The 20,651-nt window shown below is 34.4% G+C and overlaps 1 protein-coding gene across 6 annotated transcripts in view; it reads right to left on the bottom strand.

The window, feature by feature from the left end:
• The window catches only part of SLC4A10 (solute carrier family 4 member 10), a 268,818-nt gene that overhangs the window by 38,129 nt on the left and 210,038 nt on the right, over positions 1-20,651 (bottom strand). For all 6 annotated transcript variants that reach the window (XM_045850821.1, XM_045850997.1, XM_045850689.1 and 3 more), the window contains one exon: positions 3,355-3,460. In XM_045850821.1, coding sequence (XP_045706777.1) covers positions 3,355-3,460 — 106 coding nt within the window. The remainder of the gene's footprint in view (positions 1-3,354; positions 3,461-20,651) is intronic.

The following is a 20,651-nucleotide window of genomic DNA, read 5'->3' on the forward strand; positions in this document are numbered from 1 at the left end:
TCAAAAAAATTCTCTTTGTCCAAGAAAAACTGAGCAGTTTAAACACTAACATTTAGAAAATGAAAATTTTATTTTAAAATCATTTTGGCGTCTCTTATTTTAAAGAGTAGACTACTGAGATATTTTTATTTTAAAACAGAGAAAATAATTGTTTAAATAAACCAGTGACCTCATCAATCCTAGAGATATTCTGGACCAGAGCAGAAATGAAATGGTGCCATGGTACAGAGAGAGCTTAAAGAAAAACATAGACTGACAGATCGATCACCAACATAGAGTCCACTTACTGAACAATGCCTCAGGCCCTGGAGTCCCTGTATAACAGAAAACAAATACTTTCTAAAGATTCTAGAATAAACCACAGATAACTACACTATTATCCAAGAAAAAACAACCAACCAGTAAATCTAGTTGGGGCAGCTAACCCTAAGGCTAGTATTCTTAAGAAATTTTGTTAGTACACCTTTTAATTATCGGAAAGAATTCTTTCCCCTTTTCTAATCTAACTGCAAATACCTTCCTTGCTAGCTAAGGTTGAATTCCAATTATTCATATTAAGCTAATACAGAGCACAACAACTTGGCTAATTGAAAAACCAAAGAAAAATCCCTCAGGTCTTAATTATAGCTTTAATTTTCCCTTTCTCAAACTCTGTGAAAAATAAAGTACCAAAAATGAATTCTTGAGGGTTTTTTGTTCCTTCTCTTGTTCCTGCTCAGAGATACCAGTACAGCAATTACCAGACAGAGTAATGGAAAAGCTGAGCAGTAAAATGGGGAAGTACTGGTCAAAGGGCCCAAGGGTTCAGTTAGGCAGAATAAATAGTTTCTGAGGACCTAATCCACCGCATAGTAACTATATTTAATGATACTATATTATTTAGTCAAAATTTGCTAAAAGAGTACATTTTAACTGTTCTCACAAAAAAGAGGCAACTATGTGAGAGATCAGTATGTTAATTAGCTTGATTGTGGTAGTCACTTCATGATGCATACATGTATGGAAACTTTATGAGGAATACCTCATATTCACATTAAATGTGAATAATTTTTGTCAATTATACCTCAATAAAGCTGAAAAATAAATAAAAACAAGACATGTTAAATGGTACATTTGTGATATAAGACTATCTTTTCAAAATAATAATTAAATATTTAGGGAACATTCACTATGCACACAACAGTTTGGGAGAACCAAAGAAAGCTAAAGTTCTTTGCCCTTGGTGAGTTAGCAAGGTAATAACTATCATGACATGTAAAAATTCAATTTAAAAAATCTGTCAAATTACTATACAAAGTAAATGTTATGTTATTATCTTTATGAAGTAGTTATAATAGCCATTAGCACAGAACTTTATTAGTAAAATGGTTTTGGTGATACTTGTGATGATGCTTTTTTAAAAACCCTGGCATAAAAAAATTTTTAAAAAAGAAGTCCTGGTATAATAATTAAGACAAAAGAATCTCAATGGTCTTCACTGACTTAAAAATTGTAAAATCTTTTCACTATGTAGCATTCCTTTTGGTGATAAGGCTATTTCTGGTCAAGATTAGCCATTATCTAATGCAAAACTGCATAGCTATAAAAAATATGAAAATTTCTGACAGAACTTTAAAAATAAACTAAACACGGTGCTAGATAAACTTTGACTGCAAAATACTGTTCACTGTACTCTGCTCAACTCTGAAACTTCTAATACCGAAAATTAACTCACGGCAAGCCGGATCCATTGTTCTGTGAGTCTTGCAGCTATATTGAATGAATATTATTATTTAGTATTAAATTATTCAGAAAATATAAAGCACATAGAGTAAATTATCATGTTAAATAATTTGGAGATGGGACTACAGGAGTTTTTGAATTGATTCTTTAGACAGAATATCCTTATCATTTCCGAAAAAGAAAATATAGACAGAAGATATACCTCTGCATGGATCAACCATGGCGTAGTTATCAGTGGTCATCCATTACATGGATGAGTGAGGGCTTAGTCTAAAGAAAATTACATGGACAAAAATAAAGGTAGTAAGAGATAGGTCAAGACTGGATTTTAAACAGAGTGTAAATAATTTGATTTTGATTCTAAAGAAAATATTTAATGAGGAAAATTGACAATATAGGCAATAGGTCAAGTGCTCTTACAAAAATCCCTTTTATATTTGAAAGTTGCTGGGAGGGTGGACTTCAAAAGTTCTCATCACAAGAATCAAAATTCTGTAACTATGTATGGTGACAGATGTTAACTAGACTTATTATGGTCATCACTTTGTAATATATACAAATATTGAATCATTATGCTGTATGCCTGAAATTAATATAATGCTGCATATTAATTGTACCTCAACTTTAAAAAATCACATTTAGAGTTGTATATTTGTAAAACAAAAAACATTTCTTTGTTCCACTAATTGTCTCACTTACTAAAATGATGTTTCATAAAATGAACTAGAATTCACAGTTTTATGCTGATGTTACAATGGGATTTGAGCTTATACAAGTAGGTAAAATAGAAGATGCTTGGGATCATAATGTTTATAACTGAGGAGAATAAAAAAGAAACTATGATGACTCAGATTTTTAAAAAATATTTATAAAAGAAGACCCCTTTCAATTTTTCCAATTGTGAGATTTGACTAAACAGAAGTAAGGGAAGCAAATACAGATGAAAAAATAAGTGCACAAGCATAATAACAGATTCAGAAGAATGGAGAACTATAGCTGTGAGAGAAAATAATCACAAAACTGAAATGAGCAAAATAAAAGTTTTTAAAAGGAACAGGATTTAAGGTGCAAAATATGTTGCAATCCTCTTTCCTGAGTGGGAGTTAAGAAGAAAATACAACTAAGAAATCTCTTCCTGAAGGAGGTGCCAGAATTTTGTTAATAGATTGACTTCTGTTCTTCCCAAAGACTTCAATATTTACACTAAAATAGTAACAAACAGCCCCTCACCATCAGCATATTCTGAACAGCTGGAGCAGTATTACAGAGCAAAGTAGAAGAGTTTGAGTTTCTTTACACAGAAAGCCAACTTAATTCTGCCATATGGTTTCATGTAGGTCAACACCGTTCTTAGTTAATATGCCTTCAGTTAGTCTACTCACATTATGTGTATGTGTGCTTGTAGAGCAATTTAGGCCTACTGACTATTAGAAAAATTTAATAGTGAAAGAAAACCTCAGTTTACTGATGAATACTTAAAACAAGTAAAATTAAGGAAAAAAACAACACTTTTACAGTAGTATGTATTCAAAAAAAATTACATTAGTGGTGATAATTCACTCACAATGTTAACAAAAGCCCCCAAACCATAATGCAATTCAAAATATGACTTTTTTTCAATGTCTCACTTACTGACACAGTTAGGTTCTCCCAAATTATGTCAGAGGCAGAAACATTGGACTCCCTCCATTCCTTTAGTGTGTCATTGCTGGGATTATGGGGTTCCACACAGTTACATCTGAAAAGGCAAAATATGCAGTTTGTGAAATAAGCATCTTTTTTGTCATTGTACTCTAAGCAAATGTGGAATATGTCTTTCTTCCCTAGTCATGACCTTCCTCCAACTAAGAGATGAGGTTAGGTCATCCTACACTATTCTGGGATAGACCATTTCCAGAAAGCAGAAGAGATGTATTTCCAGGGCACTAGACTGCTCCATAGTGTTTCCTGGGAAGAGGTCATTCCCTCTCTGTCCCAGTCAAAGAAAGTTTTTTAAAGTGAAGGTTAGAACACAGGGCTTTGGGGACTTTCCAAGTCTGCATGCCTTCTAGACTTTAAAATGACCATTTGTCTCTAAATCATAAGTCAAGAGGGAAAAAAACCTAAACATCCAAATCTATGTTATAGTTTACTTATTTTTTAATATTATAAAATATATAACTGAAGTTGGAGTTATTTAATTCATATTATAAAGATCATTAATAACTTTGCTATGTGATTCAAAATTAAAGCTAGTTTGAAGTCTAGATATCTCAGGACATACTATCCCCCCCCCCCCAGTATTGAAGATAATACTTGAGTGTAGGGTTTTTTGTTATTTAATTTTTGTTCAAATACAGTTTTCTGTCTTTTACTCCCATCCCAGCACATGAAAAGAAGCTCAATATTGCTAGCTATCAGAGAAATGCAAATTAAAACCACAATGAGATACCACTTCACACCAGTGAGAATGGCCATCATAAACGCAACAAACAAAAAGTGTTGGAGAGGTTGTGGAGAAAAGGGAACCCTAGTGCACTGTTGGAGGGACTGCAGACTGGTACAACCAGTAAGGACATACTATTTTTATTCTGAGTGATAGCCATATTAAATATAGAACAATCAATACACATAAGTTTTTGAGTATCTACTACATATAAGAAACCACAATAATTGCTGGGTGGGAATAGCAGCAGAGAGAATAACAAAGAGTGATATTATTATGTAATAGAAAATAGTTTCTGATCTCATGTTCTTTATAACTTTATTACTCAATGAGAAAACACAAGAAATGGTAACCAATAAATTAAAGGCTTTAGAAAGTTAACTTCAATTTACAAGTGATTTATTTCCAAAAATTCATTCACAATCCTAGTATTAGTTTTTCGGAAAGCTTTTTCTTATAGAAACATTTTATAAATTGTGGTTGGGCTTCCAGATTAACCCACATATGCTGCATAAAATGAAAATTAGTTGTACCGAAGTTATAGTGGAATTAACAGAACTGTAGGACCTACCTACCATTTCTAACATTACCTCTGTAGGAAAGTATCTTCCAGTTTCTACTTAGTAAATCTCTCTGCCTAAGCAACGGTCACTCTTCAACATCAGGAACTTAATCTGTTTTCTTTACCACTACTCACTCATTACTGAACACTCACACTTGAGTGTCTATTATGGCAAGAAGATCCACCTGACTTTGGCAATATGGACAGCATGGTTCCTCCTCTCACTAAGGGAGGTTAGAGGATTTCCAGCTGAGCTCACTCAGCGCTGAGCCTCTAAGAGGACAGATGGTTCCAATGAGAAACTTGGTGACAGGATTTTAAGGGAATGGATATGCAAGCACTAGCTACCACGGGTAGCTGCAATGACCTCTATGACTACAGAGGGAGAAGCTATAGCAAAAGGGAAACGAAAGTACCTAACATGCTGTAATAGACATTTATCAATGCAGGCTATTCAAAGCTATAGGTTCCAAAGTCCCAAATTGGCCCTATGTAGTCATGGAAGACAGGCCTTTGTGTCAGAAAGCTCTGTTCTTTACTGGCTGTGTGGCCATGAGCAAATTATTCAAGCATTCTATTGTGAAGATTAAGTAACTTGATATATATGAATTGCTTGGTATGTATTTAGGCAGTTTTGAAACTGTGGCTGCTATCATATCATGATCACTATCAGTATTAATTCTGGTTCACTTTTTCAGTCTTTCACAAAATGCAGTAAAACTATTAACTTTCACCTTGATGTAACACGAAGAGAACACTAGGCCTTCTCTCACATGCTGATGCTCTTTTCATTTTACTTCCAGTGCTGCAAAGAGGTTTTACTTCAATGCTTCAAGAGATTTAAACTTTAGCCAGCATTAGAAGAGTTTTGCTACTATTGCTACAAATCTACAGAAAAAAATTTCCTGTTTTTGGCTCTGGGTCATTAGATCACTGGGAAAATATACTAAAGATACTACTATATGCATAAAAAGAGAATAATTTATTTAAAAATGTAAATTATTTTTTAAAGAAATAACACTAAAGCCATTAAATTGCTGAATATTTTCTAAAATTGAGAACCAGATCTGCTTCTGACTTAAAAAGGACTGAACTCACATACTTCTTTCCTCTCATTACCCAGAGTTCATTAAAGCAAAGGAATAGTATAAAAATAAACATGCTGGAAATATCAACAAAAGAGATATGTAAACCAATGAAATATGAAAAGCAAGATGTTTAAAAAAGCCAAACAGAAGAATAATAGCAATAATAGTACTTGTACCTACAATCCTTAAAATACTACTATTATGCATATGAAAATAAAGAGGGACAAGTGACTTGGCTAAGGGGACACAAGCTGACAAAGTCAGAGCCAGAATTTGAAACTAGGCAGTCCACTTTTAAATATCAGCTACAGTGGAGGAGGGATCTGGCCCACCCAGTAGAATTCCAAAGAGTTCTGGACTCAGAGAAGGGCTCACACTCAACAAAGAAGTAAAGTAAGAGTTGGAGCTGAAAACACAGGCACTAACTATTGTTCATTTCAGAAATCCTCCCTGCATACTGCATACACACAAACATGACTGCATAGAATGGCATCAGACTTTTCTCTCAGAAATACTATGAACAATACGAGGCAAATTACTTTGAACTTAGAATTTTATATTGAATCACACCATCAAATTAAAGGGAGAATTTTTTAAATGTTGATATTTTTGTAGATTTTACTGTTTTTCTTGCATGCATTCTTAATTAGAAAACAAATTAATAAATAAAAAAGAAGTTATGAAATGAGGAAAAGAGTAGATTCTAAAAGATTGTACACAAGAAACTGATAGAATAAATGAACTCAGCAAAGTTGTGGGACAAAAATCAACAGGTGAAAATCAATTACACTAACAATGAACAATCTGAAAAGGAAATTAAGAAAACAATCCCATTTACAATAATATCAAACATAATAAAAGAGTTAGAAATAAATTTAACCAAAGAGGTGAAAGGCATCTATCTACCCTTAAAACTATAAAACATTGCTGAAAGAAAAGAAAGAAGACACAAATAAATGAAAGATAAAAAAGTGTTCATGTACTGGAAGACTTAGTGTTGTTAAAATGTCCATACTACCCAAAGTCACCTACAAATTCAATGAAATTTCTATCAAAATCCCAATGGCATTTTTATAGGAAAAAAATCCTAAAATTCATATGGAACCACAAAGGATCCTGAATAGCCAAAACCATATTGAGAAAGAAGAACAAAGATGTTGAATGCCTTACATTTTCTGATTTCAAAACATATTACAAAGCTTCAGTAATCAAAAGAGTACAGTACTGACATAAATACAGACATATAGAACAATAGAACAGAATAGAGAGCCCAGAAATAACCCCCCACATACACAGTCAGATGATATTTGATCAGAACATCAAGACTATACAATGGTTAAAAAAAAAAAAGACAAATGGTGGATATCCATCTGCAAAAAAATAAAATTGGACACTTGTCTTACACCATACAACTCAAGATGGATTAAAGACTTAAATGTAAGACTTGAGTCTATAAAATTCTTAGAAGAACAGAGGGGAAAGCTTCACGACATTGGTCTTAGCAAGATTTCTTGGATATAACATCAAAATCACAGGCGACAAAAGCAAAAATATACAGTGGGACCACATCAAACTAAAGTTTTTGGATAGCAAAGTAAACAATCAACGAAGTGAAAAGTCAACCTTTGTAATGGGAGAAAATATTTGAAAATGATGTATTTCATAAATCATTAATATCCAAACTATATAAGGTGCTCCTATAACTCAACAGCAATAAAATAAATAACTTGATTAAAAAGGGGCTTACATGATTGTGTCTGGCAGAGCTGTAAAAAGGAGTGAAGACCCCAGATCTGGGACCAACTGGTTAAGTTGTAATTTGCTCAGAAGCGCTCAGAAACATTCTCTTCACTGATGTATGCTCAAGGAGCTCAATGTTTCTGCTCATGAAATTTCCATTTTACTGGAACATGAATGTTGACTACCAGATCATCCTGAATGAGGCAGTGCTGCTTTCCCGAGCAATTGTTCATTCCAATGACTCAAACCTATTGTGCCAAATGTTCTAAGAAATTAGAAATTGGGATGTATACCTATATTTTAATGATGGAAATTATAGATTAGTTTGGTAAAATACCCTGTTTTTATTGGGAGACCTTATTTTTATAAAGAGTAAAAATAAAGCTGTATTAAAATTATAAATAGAAGTATATCTCAATGCCTAAAGGAGATATATTAGCAATTATTAAGACTATAAACAGAAATCTATCTTAATGTCTAAAGGACATGTTAGCAATTATGAAACAATATTTGTATTTCTGAGAACTTTCTGTTGTTTCCCATTCTATTTTCCAAAAACAAAGGAAATCTTTATGTTTTTCCTATTTTTGTGTTGTTTGTGATTTGTGTATATGTTTGCAATATGGCTGGAATGGAACTTAAAAAAAATCTAAGCTTGGATCTGGCTGGGATGGCATACCATATTTTTTTATCTAAAGGATCTATTTTTCCCTTTTTACTTTATACTCAATACATAAAAACTATTTTAAAAATGTATAAAAGCCCAAGGTGTTCAGGTGGTCTGTTCTAAAATACAAGCACTGATTTTATCAGGATGTTTTCTTTGTCAGCTTTGCAGAAGGGGCAGATCATTCAGGGATTTCCAACCCCCCTCCCTTTTTTATTAATGCCACCCACCATCTTATTTATTTAATAAATCTGGAGCTCTGAGTGGAAAGAGAAGTAAAGCCTCCATTTGGAAGTAGTATGGAAATGAATCTTCACTCTGCTCCTTTGGACCTATGTGAACTTAGGAAATCACATAGCCTCTTTGAACTTTTATTAACAAATTTTACATCAAAAACAATTACAATAAGTGTGCCGTGTCGTGTTGAGGCTTTAAAAGGGCACTTAACATAAGTAAAGCTTCCAGTACTATTCCTAGAAATGTAATAAATGTTCACTATAAAGTGCCTTATATATCATTGTTCTGTGGGTTATAAAATGCTTTGATACAATAACAAATCTCAAATCATTCCCATGAGTGGTAGGACAGGTATTTTTGTGCCCATTTAAAAATTAGAAAGGACAGCTCAGCAGCTAGCTGGTACTATGGAAAGGATGAGGTAGGATATGGGATTTCTGGTCTGTACTCCTTATAAATGGAGCCTGTCGGAGATGGAGTAGGCAAAGGAAGCTCCTTTAGTTAATATTGTCCTATTTCCAGTCGAACTGTATTCTGTAGCAACCACCACATGCATGATGTGAGGCACTTTGTTTCTAGTTTGATAGTTTGATTTCTACATTTTACAGGTGGAGGAAACAGCCATACATGCTGATAGAATTAGATTTGAATGCAGGTCTGTTTGACCCTGAGACCTCTGCTCTTCAGTTAGTATATGCTTCCTCTGGATGTAAGTCTGTGCCATTTCCATCAGCATAGCCAGATGAACGAGATGGCTCCCATACAAATTAAGGAATCCACATTTTACTGTGTGGGCTTCCTAGCTTCCCCTTTCACAACCTGTCTCTTTTAAGATATCCCACCCCCCACAATGCCCAGCAGCAGCCCTGCCCTGTTATCATGATACTACACCACCACTCTCTAGATGCCCGTTTCTCATAGTGTCATCTAAACCTGGCCTGGTATGACCTCCTTCACTTGGCTTGTGTCTGTGCCATTCTCTCAGGGCCCTGGTTTGTTTCTCAGAGCGACTTTACTGTGTCAGTGAGGACAATGCTAAAATGTGTCACTCCATTCCCAGGAGTACACGGACATTCTCACAGTGCTGTTCTGAAAATATTAAGAAAGTTGTTATAAAAATGGTGAGTTCATAGAAAAAAAAACAGTTTTTTGGAGAGTCAGGTGTACTAGTGGACCTTGGTCACCTGTGCCTCCTTGTCAGGACTACCTTTTATTAATTACATTCCTCATCAGTAAATGAATTTCAAAATGGAAAACTACATTTTTAATCTAAAAGATATATTTTATACATCATAGATATCACGGATAGCCAACCAACAACGAAATCATTACTGTTTCCTGAGTAAGGTGAACGTGACAACTGCTACCTTAAGGAAACAGGCGCACTGCTCCTTTCCTTGGTCCGCACCTCTGACCGGTGAAATCGCAGCAGACAGTTCTCAGAGGCCACGTGCTGGGACAGGGAGTAAGAAAAAGATCTCTCTACCCAACCCTTCCCTTGTTGGTTCAAAGAAGGCTCTAGCTATTTAGATTTTATGTTCTTAAACATCAAAGGCAGATATTCTAAATAAATAAGTCAATAAAATGAGAAGAAAATCCCCACTTCTCTGTTTTTCACCTATACTGTTGAACTTAGTCAAATAACTTCAATCCAAAACTATAAAAAGAAGAGAAAAGGAAAAGAAAAAAAAAACACTAGAGAGAGCAATATAAGGAGATAGAAAGTTTGGATTAATTCTTCTGTCAATTGCATGCAAAGTAATTTTTAGTGACTCTAGGCATAAGATGGAAGTATTAATGCAAAAAAGCATCTTTAGGTACAAAAGTGCTTAGAATGCTGAACTTTTGTTCTTTAGCCAGTCTTCTTATGCGAAGTCAAATCCATGCACTTGACCTGAGCAACTTTGGACAAGTTACTTAACTTCTCTATATTTGTTTTCTTAAAGTGGGGATAATGATAGTAATCAATCTCACAGGGTCATTACAAAGGTAAAATGAGTTGATATAAGTAAAAGCACCAGGATCTGGCATAAGTAAATCTTATGTAGGTGTTAGATATCGTCATTATTGTCATTGTTGTTATTATTACTGTTATCAGACCAGAAAGTCCAACAATCCAAAGGCAATACAATGGGTAGTATCTGCACATTTTTGTATTTTTAAAAACTCCAGTATATAATGTCAATAATTCTGACTTACGGTATTGGACTGTTTGGCTTAAAATACACTCTTCACCAAATACTATCCTTTACTGTCCACCCCCTCCCCCAAATGTGTGTGCTCTAAGCCATCTTGTTTATGTAAATGACTACAGAGTGATCAGATAAACACTGTAATTAAATACCCTCATCCAAAAGTCTTTGCTTTGGTTTCAAGGCTAATGAAGGTGATCAATCTTCCTTCCAGAGAAGAGCCTGTGGCTGTCTTCTGGAAAGCATAATTTGGTAGAACTCCCTTCAACATTATTACTAATTTTAGTCCTGGGTTACAGATGATCTCTTTTTGTCTTTGTAGATTATTAGTGCCTTCCTGTGTGTGCTGAGCAGTCATGGTTTGTGATTCATTTTCTTTTTTGAAGTCTCTTTATTGAGTAAATTAGCCCCCTGAGTGCTGTGTTAATGGCAAGCTAGGTATTAATATTGTATACAGTATAAAATCAGAGAATTATGATCTATCTGTAGAAGCCAAACATATTTTATGTCCATTTTTTTCTATTTCAAAAGTATTTTGAGTTAGCAAAATAATAAAACCACACTATAGAACATTTATAAAATAAAAAAATCTTTCATAGTCTTTCCATCGACTACTGTAATTTTTGACATATTTCTTTCAGTAGTTCTTCTTATGTTTTCACCATATTTGTGAACATGCAGTATTTCTAAGCCCCACCAGTGGGCTTTGAGAAGCAGTGTGACATGCTCTGTGTTGGGTTGTAGGAGAGTAATTCTGGCGGCTTCATACAGAACAGCCTGTGGAAGAGGAAGTGTAAAATCAGGGACACCAGTTGGAAGGCAACTGTAATGATCTAGACAAGAGATTATTGAGGTAGAGAGGGTGGTATGTAGTGTTTAAAGTTTATATAGAGAGCCATTATATTTGTTGAAGAGTCTGGGTGGGTGAGAGAGTAGTCAAAAATAAATCCATGGGTTTTTTTTTTATCTGAACAGCTGAAAGAATGGAATTGCCATTAACAGGGGGAAAGACTTCAGAGAGTTAGCTGTTACAACTCCAAACATAAATAGAACTAAACTATAAGCATTTACTCAGTAAACTAGTTTTCTAGGGCTGCTATACCAAAATACCACAGACTGGGTGGCTTAAACAATTGAGTTATTTTCTTACAGTTCTGGAGGCTAGAAGTCTGAGATCAAAGTGTTATCAAGGTGGATTTCCTCTGGGGCCTCTGTGTTCAACTTGCAGATGCTACTCTCCTGCTGTGTCCTCGCATGGTCTGTTCTATGTGCAGGTGCATTCTGGTGTCTCTGTGTGTCCAAATTTCCTCTTCTTATAGGACACAAGTCAGAGTTAATTAGGACCTACCCATATGACCTCATTTAACCTTAATTACCTCTTTAAAGGCCTTGTCTCCAAATACAGTCATATTCTAACAAAGTGAGGATTAGGGCTTTCATAAAGTGAATTTTGGTGGAACACAATTCAACCCATGACACCAAGTGATATGATTTTGGAGTGAGTCAGAACCTCTCTTACTCCCTAAAGTCTGCTTTTATAATTGAAAAAAAATTTTACTGTAAGTGGTTTGTTCTTTTAAATACAAAAATGAAATTTTTAAAAATAAAACTAGTCTCTTACTAATCATCTTTAGAGCAAGTTTTTATAGACTGTGAAGACACCAGGTAGGTACCTATGCAATGAAGAGATGAGCAACATAGTGGGGAGAGTAGAAGCAGCAAAACTGGCCTCAACATAAACTTCACTGTGACTAGTAATGAACATTCATTCACAGAACATATTTTGTTACCCTTCACATAATATTTGAACAGTCTTGCAGAGAAAATATTTATAAAGATAGTTTTTTAGGTGATATATAAAAACTATTTTGCCTAAAACTGAGAGCTATGACAATAGAATGTTTTTACAGAGTAAACTTCTTTCTTTCCAAGAGTTATATATACATCTCTTCACTTGATGCTTTCCTGTTTGTTAAATAATAAAGATAAAGTTCATAAGCTGAACACCTTATATAACCAAGCATTGAACTTATACATGGAAAGATTATTCTAAGCTAACTGAACCTGGCTAGTTCTAGAAATACTGAGTAGAAACAGTGTTCATAGCAATTAACATAATAACTTCCATAGTTAAAGGGAAGTGTTTCTTATTCCAAAATAAATTATTAGCAATGGCTTTAAGCATTCTTTTAGCATAACTGAATCCATAAAGTACACAGTGGTGATACTTAAAATATCCAACAATGAATGAATAATGTAGCAACATTTTACATGAACAACATTAATTTGCTCAAAATATCCCCAAAAGAATGACAGATACCCTGGGTAAAATATCAAATCATATACAAAGGGCCAACGCTAGCATTATATTAATCTCATAAAGAATTCACGACAATATGCTGAACAGGTGAGATAAAGTTGAGCACAGAATGAGATCACACCATCTAACAGAGAAAGCAAAACACTGAGAAACATGGGCTCTACTCTTTGGTGTGCCTCTATGACTGTCAATAAGTCATAAGCCATTAACTTGCTCTATTAGATAGATTCTATCTGCTCCATAGGATTTTAGTAAATATAAATTGATGTATTTAAAAAGGTGTTTTAATTGTTATTTTCCCTGGAATTAAAACTTTAATTTATAAAATAAAACTTCAGTGTACTTATTTTAACTGATATTTAGAAACAAACTGCTGGACAGTTGCTAGAGCAATGGTTCACAACTCTTTACAGCTGTGTATTTCTATTTACTCTGTCAAATAACTTCATGCTTTCATTATTCATTTTTTCATTTACAATGAGTTTTAAGGATATAAAAATCCAGTGGAATTTTTGGAAGACTATTTTATTATAAATACCCAATTTTAAAAAAAATGTTGCTTATTTAAGCTTTCTCTGATTTTCTCTGATTGCATGGGTATCAGTGGTTGAGAAACAATGATTAAAAAAATTTCAATTCCAGCAGTAGGAAGAACTGTTAAGAAGCTGGTAGATCCCACTATCTACAGGCAAATAATACTACAATTTGTCTCAGAAAAACAAGGATGAGGGATACCATTTTTTCAGTTGCGCATATGGACATGTATATTAAAAACATTTATTGGGAAATATGGGCAAACATTTCATGCTTTTTTAATGAAAAAAAAACTGTACCATGGGTGCTTCACTCTTTTAGATATCTAAGTGAAAGTTTTGGAGGGAATAAAGTTAGCCTTCTATGAATCATTCTCTCTGAGAATGGTCATCACGTCTTAATGAAGTGAAATACTGTGTATTTGATATGCAAACATATGACCTATGGCCATTCAATGTATTTTTTTAAAGATTTTAAAAAATTTATTTAAGAGAGAGGTGAAGAGAGGGACAAAGACAGGGAGAGAAACATCAATGTGCAAAAGAAACATCAACTGATTGACTCTTGATGCACCCCAACCGGGGACCAGGCCCACAACCCAGGTATGTGACCTGACAGGGAATTGAACTGGAGACCTTTTGCTTTGTGGGACAACATTCAACCACCTGAGCCATGCTTGGTTAGGAAATTCAATGTATCTTAAGGAAACCATCAATCCTTGCTTAGCACTCTCCCTCTAATAGGTATGCTCATGCAAATTTTTGCCTTTTCATAGCTATTTGACAAGAAACTATGAAAGATAAATCTACTTAAGGTTTGCAAATCTACAGTTACAGAGAAAGAAAATAGCAGCTGGAGGTAGATCTGAGAAGTAATATTGTTAAAAGATGCTTAACAAAGGCTTATAAGTGTCTACTAACCCCCTGGATCTCTGGAGGCAGAAAAATGAAGAGACAATCTTCTAATTCAAAGATTCATAATTCATTAGGAACAATAAGGATAAACAGGTAACTAATAAACTTATACTGAATATTATTGCTACTGGAGATAAGACTTTATTAAAACAAGAATTTAGTTCAAAAGCAGGAAGGAAAAACAAAGGTAGCAAGTGTTTGGATTAAGAATCAACAAAAAGATGGTTGTCAGAAATTTCTTTATTGAAGAATGACTTATTGAGAGCTTACTATTATATTTATTTGATTCAAAGATGTCAGATAATCTACTTTCTTAATATCAGCTTTTTAATAGAGAAAAAACTCTATGTTAAAGGCACATACAAGTTGCAAGAAGCATTTCAGAAATATAAAACTATGAACAAACATGTTCATTTTATGATATGTGCCATGCTGCCACAGGGGTTACAAAGGTGTGCCTGCCTAATAGTCATAGAGATTAATCTAGTAGAGATACACATATATTACACAAATAAATACATAAAAATACAATTATAAAGTTATGTTGCAAGCAATTCTGGATAAACTTAGTCAAGTGTGTATGTAGTAAAAAAGTGATTAAAAAGTTGAGACACAGGGGTTTCTCTAAATGTGAGTTTTACTTTTTATTTATTTTTCACTAGTCAGAACTAACAGGTCGATGAGCTTTGATAACCTCCCTTTCATCCCCTTTCTCCCCACACCTCTGATCAACGTCTGGACCCGGGCTGCAGGCTGCAGTCCTGCCTCGCTTCCAGATGACTCTCCGCCATGCTGGCACCCTGTCTAGGTTTCAGTCAGAACTACTTCTATGAATTCAGTTTGTATATTTTTATCCCACATTAAGAATCTCATAACATCTCAAGTTTATTAAAACTTTCTACTTGAAATCTTTAAGGTTCATGTTAAAGATACTATAAAACAGCCCTATTGTCTTTATGGTCAAACATTATTCATCAGATGATGTCAATTATATTACAACATGTTCAGTTAATCCATGTGCATTAAGTACTACTATATTCTATACTATTATGCTGGGGCTACAGGAGATAAAATTGTTATGTTTTCTGCTCTTTTAAAGGAGGCTTGAATGTAGTTAAGGAGATTATAAAAAATATTCTTCCATGAGTATAAAATCACACAATAAATAACATTTATCCAAAATAAATCATTGTCCTGGGTTATGTAGAGGGATGAGGCTGAAAACAAAAACAAAAAGATAGGTGGAAAAAAAGCCCTTCCCATAACCTGGTAGTGAGATCACACTTGATAACAGCTTGGTAATTATTGGATATTATTCAATTCTAGTATGCTAATATATTGGAAACTAGGGTGATAGACCCTGCTCTTTGCTTTGCTCCAACCAATTGCAAAGAGTTAATAAGATCCCTAATCTTTCTTTAGCTAGCCATATTTGAAGATGTTAAATTATTACAATATATTTGAAGACACATTTCATCTCTTATGAGCAGAATGCTTTATTCTATTTTTGCCATTTCTTAGAAACAAAACAACCTAGAAAAAGTTATTTCCACAAACTCATTACTTATTGCTAACTTGACAAATTCAGCTTGATCATCCAGTGAAATGCATATATTCTTGAAGTTAAAATGATTCTCTTGACACTTGCTGTTGGCACAATGAAAGGAAAGCCACAGCTTCAAATACAAGGTCTACATAGTACCCCATTATAAGATTCAGATGCCACAGGTACAAGGCATTCTAGTCTTAAAGACATCAATACATTTTGTTAGTTGGTCAACAAAACTATGAATTTAAGGAGATATGCATATAGGAGGCCCGAGTATAAAAAATTATCTTTGAAAAGTAGATGAGGCCTCTTTTTCAACATCTTACACCTAGGCAAAATATGTAAGTGTAAAGGCATGTTAAAATTGCAAAGGCTGCAACTCAGATGTACTGCATCTTAGTTTTGACACTTTCTAAGAATTTGTCTCACAAAAACCATGAAAGCACAAGGCCAGCAGCATGAGTAAAAAACTCTAGGTGAACATGAGTATAATGACACTTAAAACTTAGGTCAGTGACAGGAACAGAAAACCACTGAAAATGTCATGTGAACTTCATGAAACACAAAATGTTTTGTGCAAAAGTGTGAGATTATACACTAAATTGTCATTATTGTTAGCAGTAACTTTTACTTATTTTCTTTAATGTACATGACTAAAAGTATGCTGATAAATTTATGCATTGCATGCATACCAAAAGAAAAGATTAGTTTTGCTTTTCCAAAGAGCAAGTAATGGCAAAACCTGATCAGAGTCATGTACACAACATGAGTGATTCAGGAAATGGGTGTGAAACAAAACAGAAGACAGTGCAGTAACCATGTTTCCCAAGGTGACCGTTACTCTCTGTGTTTCTCTTACACCCATTTCAGGTCCAGGAGACATTAAAAGCTCACAACCCATCAGAATGAATACATGTTTCCATGCCTCCTAACTCCCCAATTTTGGTTGAGAAGGGCACTTAGGCAATGGAACACAGTGATTAGCCCACATTCTTACTCAGCCTTCTAATAATTAGGTTTCAGATGTGCACACTGTGATAGAGTATGAAGTATATTCTGGTGGGAATCTTTTTTAAAAAAGCAGAGATGGAAACATAAAGCAAGTCAGGGCCTGTGTCCTCTCATCCTGATCTCCATGACAGGCAGGAACCATGGATAAATCAAACAATTTTTTCTTTATCAAATTAGTCTCTGAGTATTTGTTTTACTTAACCCCACAATTTGTCTTGATCTTACCACTCTTTGATTCCTGGAATTTTGCAATCCCATGTTTTTCCACCCTGTCTCTATTATCTCTTATCTCTCTTGCCTCTGTCTCTGTGTCCTCATTTTTAAACACATGCAGCTCTCTTTTTTTATCACAAATTATCATTCTCGTGATCTCATTGTCTGCTTGTAAGGCGCTGTTTTTCACTTTCTTTGACACCAAAGTGGCCTACACATACTTTTCTCATTTCTTTACCACCTACTTCCATCTTAATTTTTTGCAAACTGGCTTCTAATCATTTCTCTCTTCTCCACTCAAAAGAGTGTCTTAACGTTAACAATGACCTCTCTTTTTTATTCTCTTGATCTCTATAACAAATCTCTCTAGAGATTTCTTGATACAATTTTGTTCCTTGCCTTCTAAAACCTGATATTATTCATGTTTTCCCCTTTCTGCTGTCTCTTTCTAATTTTTTATCTGTTGATTACAATTTTTTTATTCTTCTACCTTCGAGCTGTGACCATTACCAGGGCTCAGTCCTTGCTTCTCTGATCTTTTCCCTTTCTAGACTAGGGTACTTGAAACTGTGATCCTCAGTCTGAAGTACCTTAGAAACTGCCATTAAGGGTACAGGGGACAACTGAAAAGGTGGATAATTGCTGCCTCCACACCACTTCAAAAAGAAGAATTCTGCTTTCACCTATTTTATTTGTTCATATTGTTTTTGAGAGCTTATTTGTATTCATCAGTGCACTGAAAATTATATCAGAGTTATCAGACCTAAGTCTGATTTCTCATTTGCCACTATCCATATGACTTTGAACAGATATTGCAAAGCACTGATGAATTGCTTGCATCTGGGCCTGTACCATTCCCTCCTTCTGAACCTCTCTGCAGCCCTATTCCTCAGCACCTTTCTAACTCCTACTCATTTTTTGGTCTTCTATGTCACTTCATCCAGGAAGTCTTCTCTGAACCCAAAATTTGAGTTAGGTGGTCCTCTGATATGATACTATAGCATTCTGTACCAAACCCTTAACACAGCACTCATTTCATTATGTTGTCTCTTTGTCTGCATTCCCTATTAAACTGGAAGCTCATTGAGAACAGAGGATTTTTCATGATTTCCTTAGCACCTGACATAGTTTCTGGCATACAGTAGGTTTGAAAACTCAAGCAGAATTAAGTATACATCCTAGCAAGGATATTCAAATTAGGAGACACTGTTCTTTTTGCAACTGAAGATAAATGGAAAGGCAAGTATCCTTGTTATCACTCATTCTGATCAAACTGCTCTTCCCATCTGCCTGCTTGCTGAGTGTCCCTGACACCTCCTTCATCCATTTCTGAACCCCATTCACAGCACCCTCACTATTTGCTTTCATTAGGAAAGTTATTTTGTTCCCACTCTGATTTTCTTGCCCCAAAACAGAGGTATACTATAAAGCTAGCTCTGAAGACCAAGAAAAAGTACTAAAAATCACGGTATTTCCAAAATCAAACATTAAAAATCATATAGTCACATCAATAGATACAATAGACAAAATCCAGCACCCATTTATGATAAAAACTCTCAGCAAACTGGGAATAGGGGGAACATACCTCAACACACGCAATGAAAACAAAGGTGTTTTCCTCAAAATCAGGAACAAGACAGGGATGTCCACTTTTACCACTCTTATTCAACATAACACTAGAAGTCCTAGCCACAGCAATCAAACAAGAAGAAATAAAAGGCATTCAAATTGGAAAGGAGGAAATAAAACTGTCATAATTTGCAGATGAAATGATAATATATATAGAAAATCCTAAAGATTCCACCAAAAAACTAGAACTGATAAAGCAATCCAGTAAAGTAGCAGGATACAAAATAAACATTCAGAACTTGGTTGCATTTTTATACACAAATAATGAACTACCAGAAAGAGAAATTCAGAAAATAATACCATTAACAATTGTATCAAAAATGCCTAGGATTAACTTTAGTCAAGGAGGTAAAACACCTATACTTTAAGAATTGTAAGATATTAAAGAAATAGAAGAAGATACAAATAAATATAAGTATATACTACGTTCATGGATAGAAAAAATTAGTATCATTGAAATGTCCATCCTTCCCAAACCAATCTATAGATTCAATGAAATTCCTATCAAATACCCATCATGTTTTTAACAAAACTAGAACAAATAACATAAAAATTTATATGGAACCACAAAACAGCAATTTTGAGAAAGAAGAACAAAGTTGGAGGTATCACACTGCCTGATATCAAACTATACTACAAGGCTATAGTAATCAAAACAACATAGTGTTGGCATAAAAACAGACACATAGATCAATTGAATGGAATGAGAGCCCATAAATAAATCCATACCTATATGGTCAATTAATATTTGACAAAGGAAGCAAGAACATATAATTGGGTAAAGACAGTCTGTTCAATGAATGGTGCTAAGAAAATTGGACAGATACAAGCAAAAAATGAAACTAGACCACCTTGGTATATCATATATAAGAATAAACTTAAAAAGAGATTAAAGACTTAACTGTAAGTCTTAAAACCATAAAAATCCTAAAAGAAAATATAGGCAGTAAAATCTCAAACATTTCTCTAGTAATATTTTTTGTGATATAACTCCTCAGGCAAGTGAAATAAACAAACAATAAAACAAACAAAGAAACAAAACCAAATGGGACTACATAAAACTAAAAAAGTTTTTGCATAGCAAAGGAAACCATCAACAAAATGAATATACCACCTACCAAATAAAAGAAGATATTTACCAATGATACATCCAATAAGGGGTTAATATCCAAAATTTATAAAGTATTCATATAACTTAACATAAAATAAATAAACAATCCAATTTAAAAAGTGGGCACAGGATCTGAATAAACGCTTCATCAAAGAGGACATATAAATGGCCAATAGACATGAAAAGGTGTTCAACATCATTAATCATCAAAGAAATGCAAATTAAAACAACAATGAGATACCACCTCATACCTGTCAGAATGGCTACCATCAATAAATCAACAAACAAGTGTTGGCAAGGATGTGGAGAAAGGAGAACCCTTTTGCACTGTTAGTAGGAATGCAGATTGGTGCAGACACTGTGAAAAACAGTATGGAGTTTCCTCAAAAAATTAAAAACAAGACTTCTTTATTACCCAGTGATTCCACTTCTGGATATATGAGGTCTGTCCAGAAAAAGTCCAGCCATTGTTACTATAACAAGAACAGTTTGTGTGACATCGATATGAATGGAGCCAAGGACAGTGGACGTGAACGTGCATGCATAAACAATGATAACTTCACTGTACCAGTCAGGGGGTGCAGTAGACACTGATGAGTGTGCATGTATACTGTGTGACTGTGGCATTAAAAATTACTGAGCAGCCCTGGCTGGCATAGCTCAGTGGATTGAGCACGGGCTGCGAACCAAAGTGTTGCATGTTCAATTCCCAGTCAGGGTACATGCCTTGGTTGCAG

This window comes from Phyllostomus hastatus, unplaced genomic scaffold, assembly GCF_019186645.2.
Source record: "Phyllostomus hastatus isolate PE091 unplaced genomic scaffold, TTU_PhHast_1.1 phas_contig_1, whole genome shotgun sequence".
Taxonomy (NCBI): Eukaryota; Metazoa; Chordata; class Mammalia; order Chiroptera; family Phyllostomidae; genus Phyllostomus; species Phyllostomus hastatus.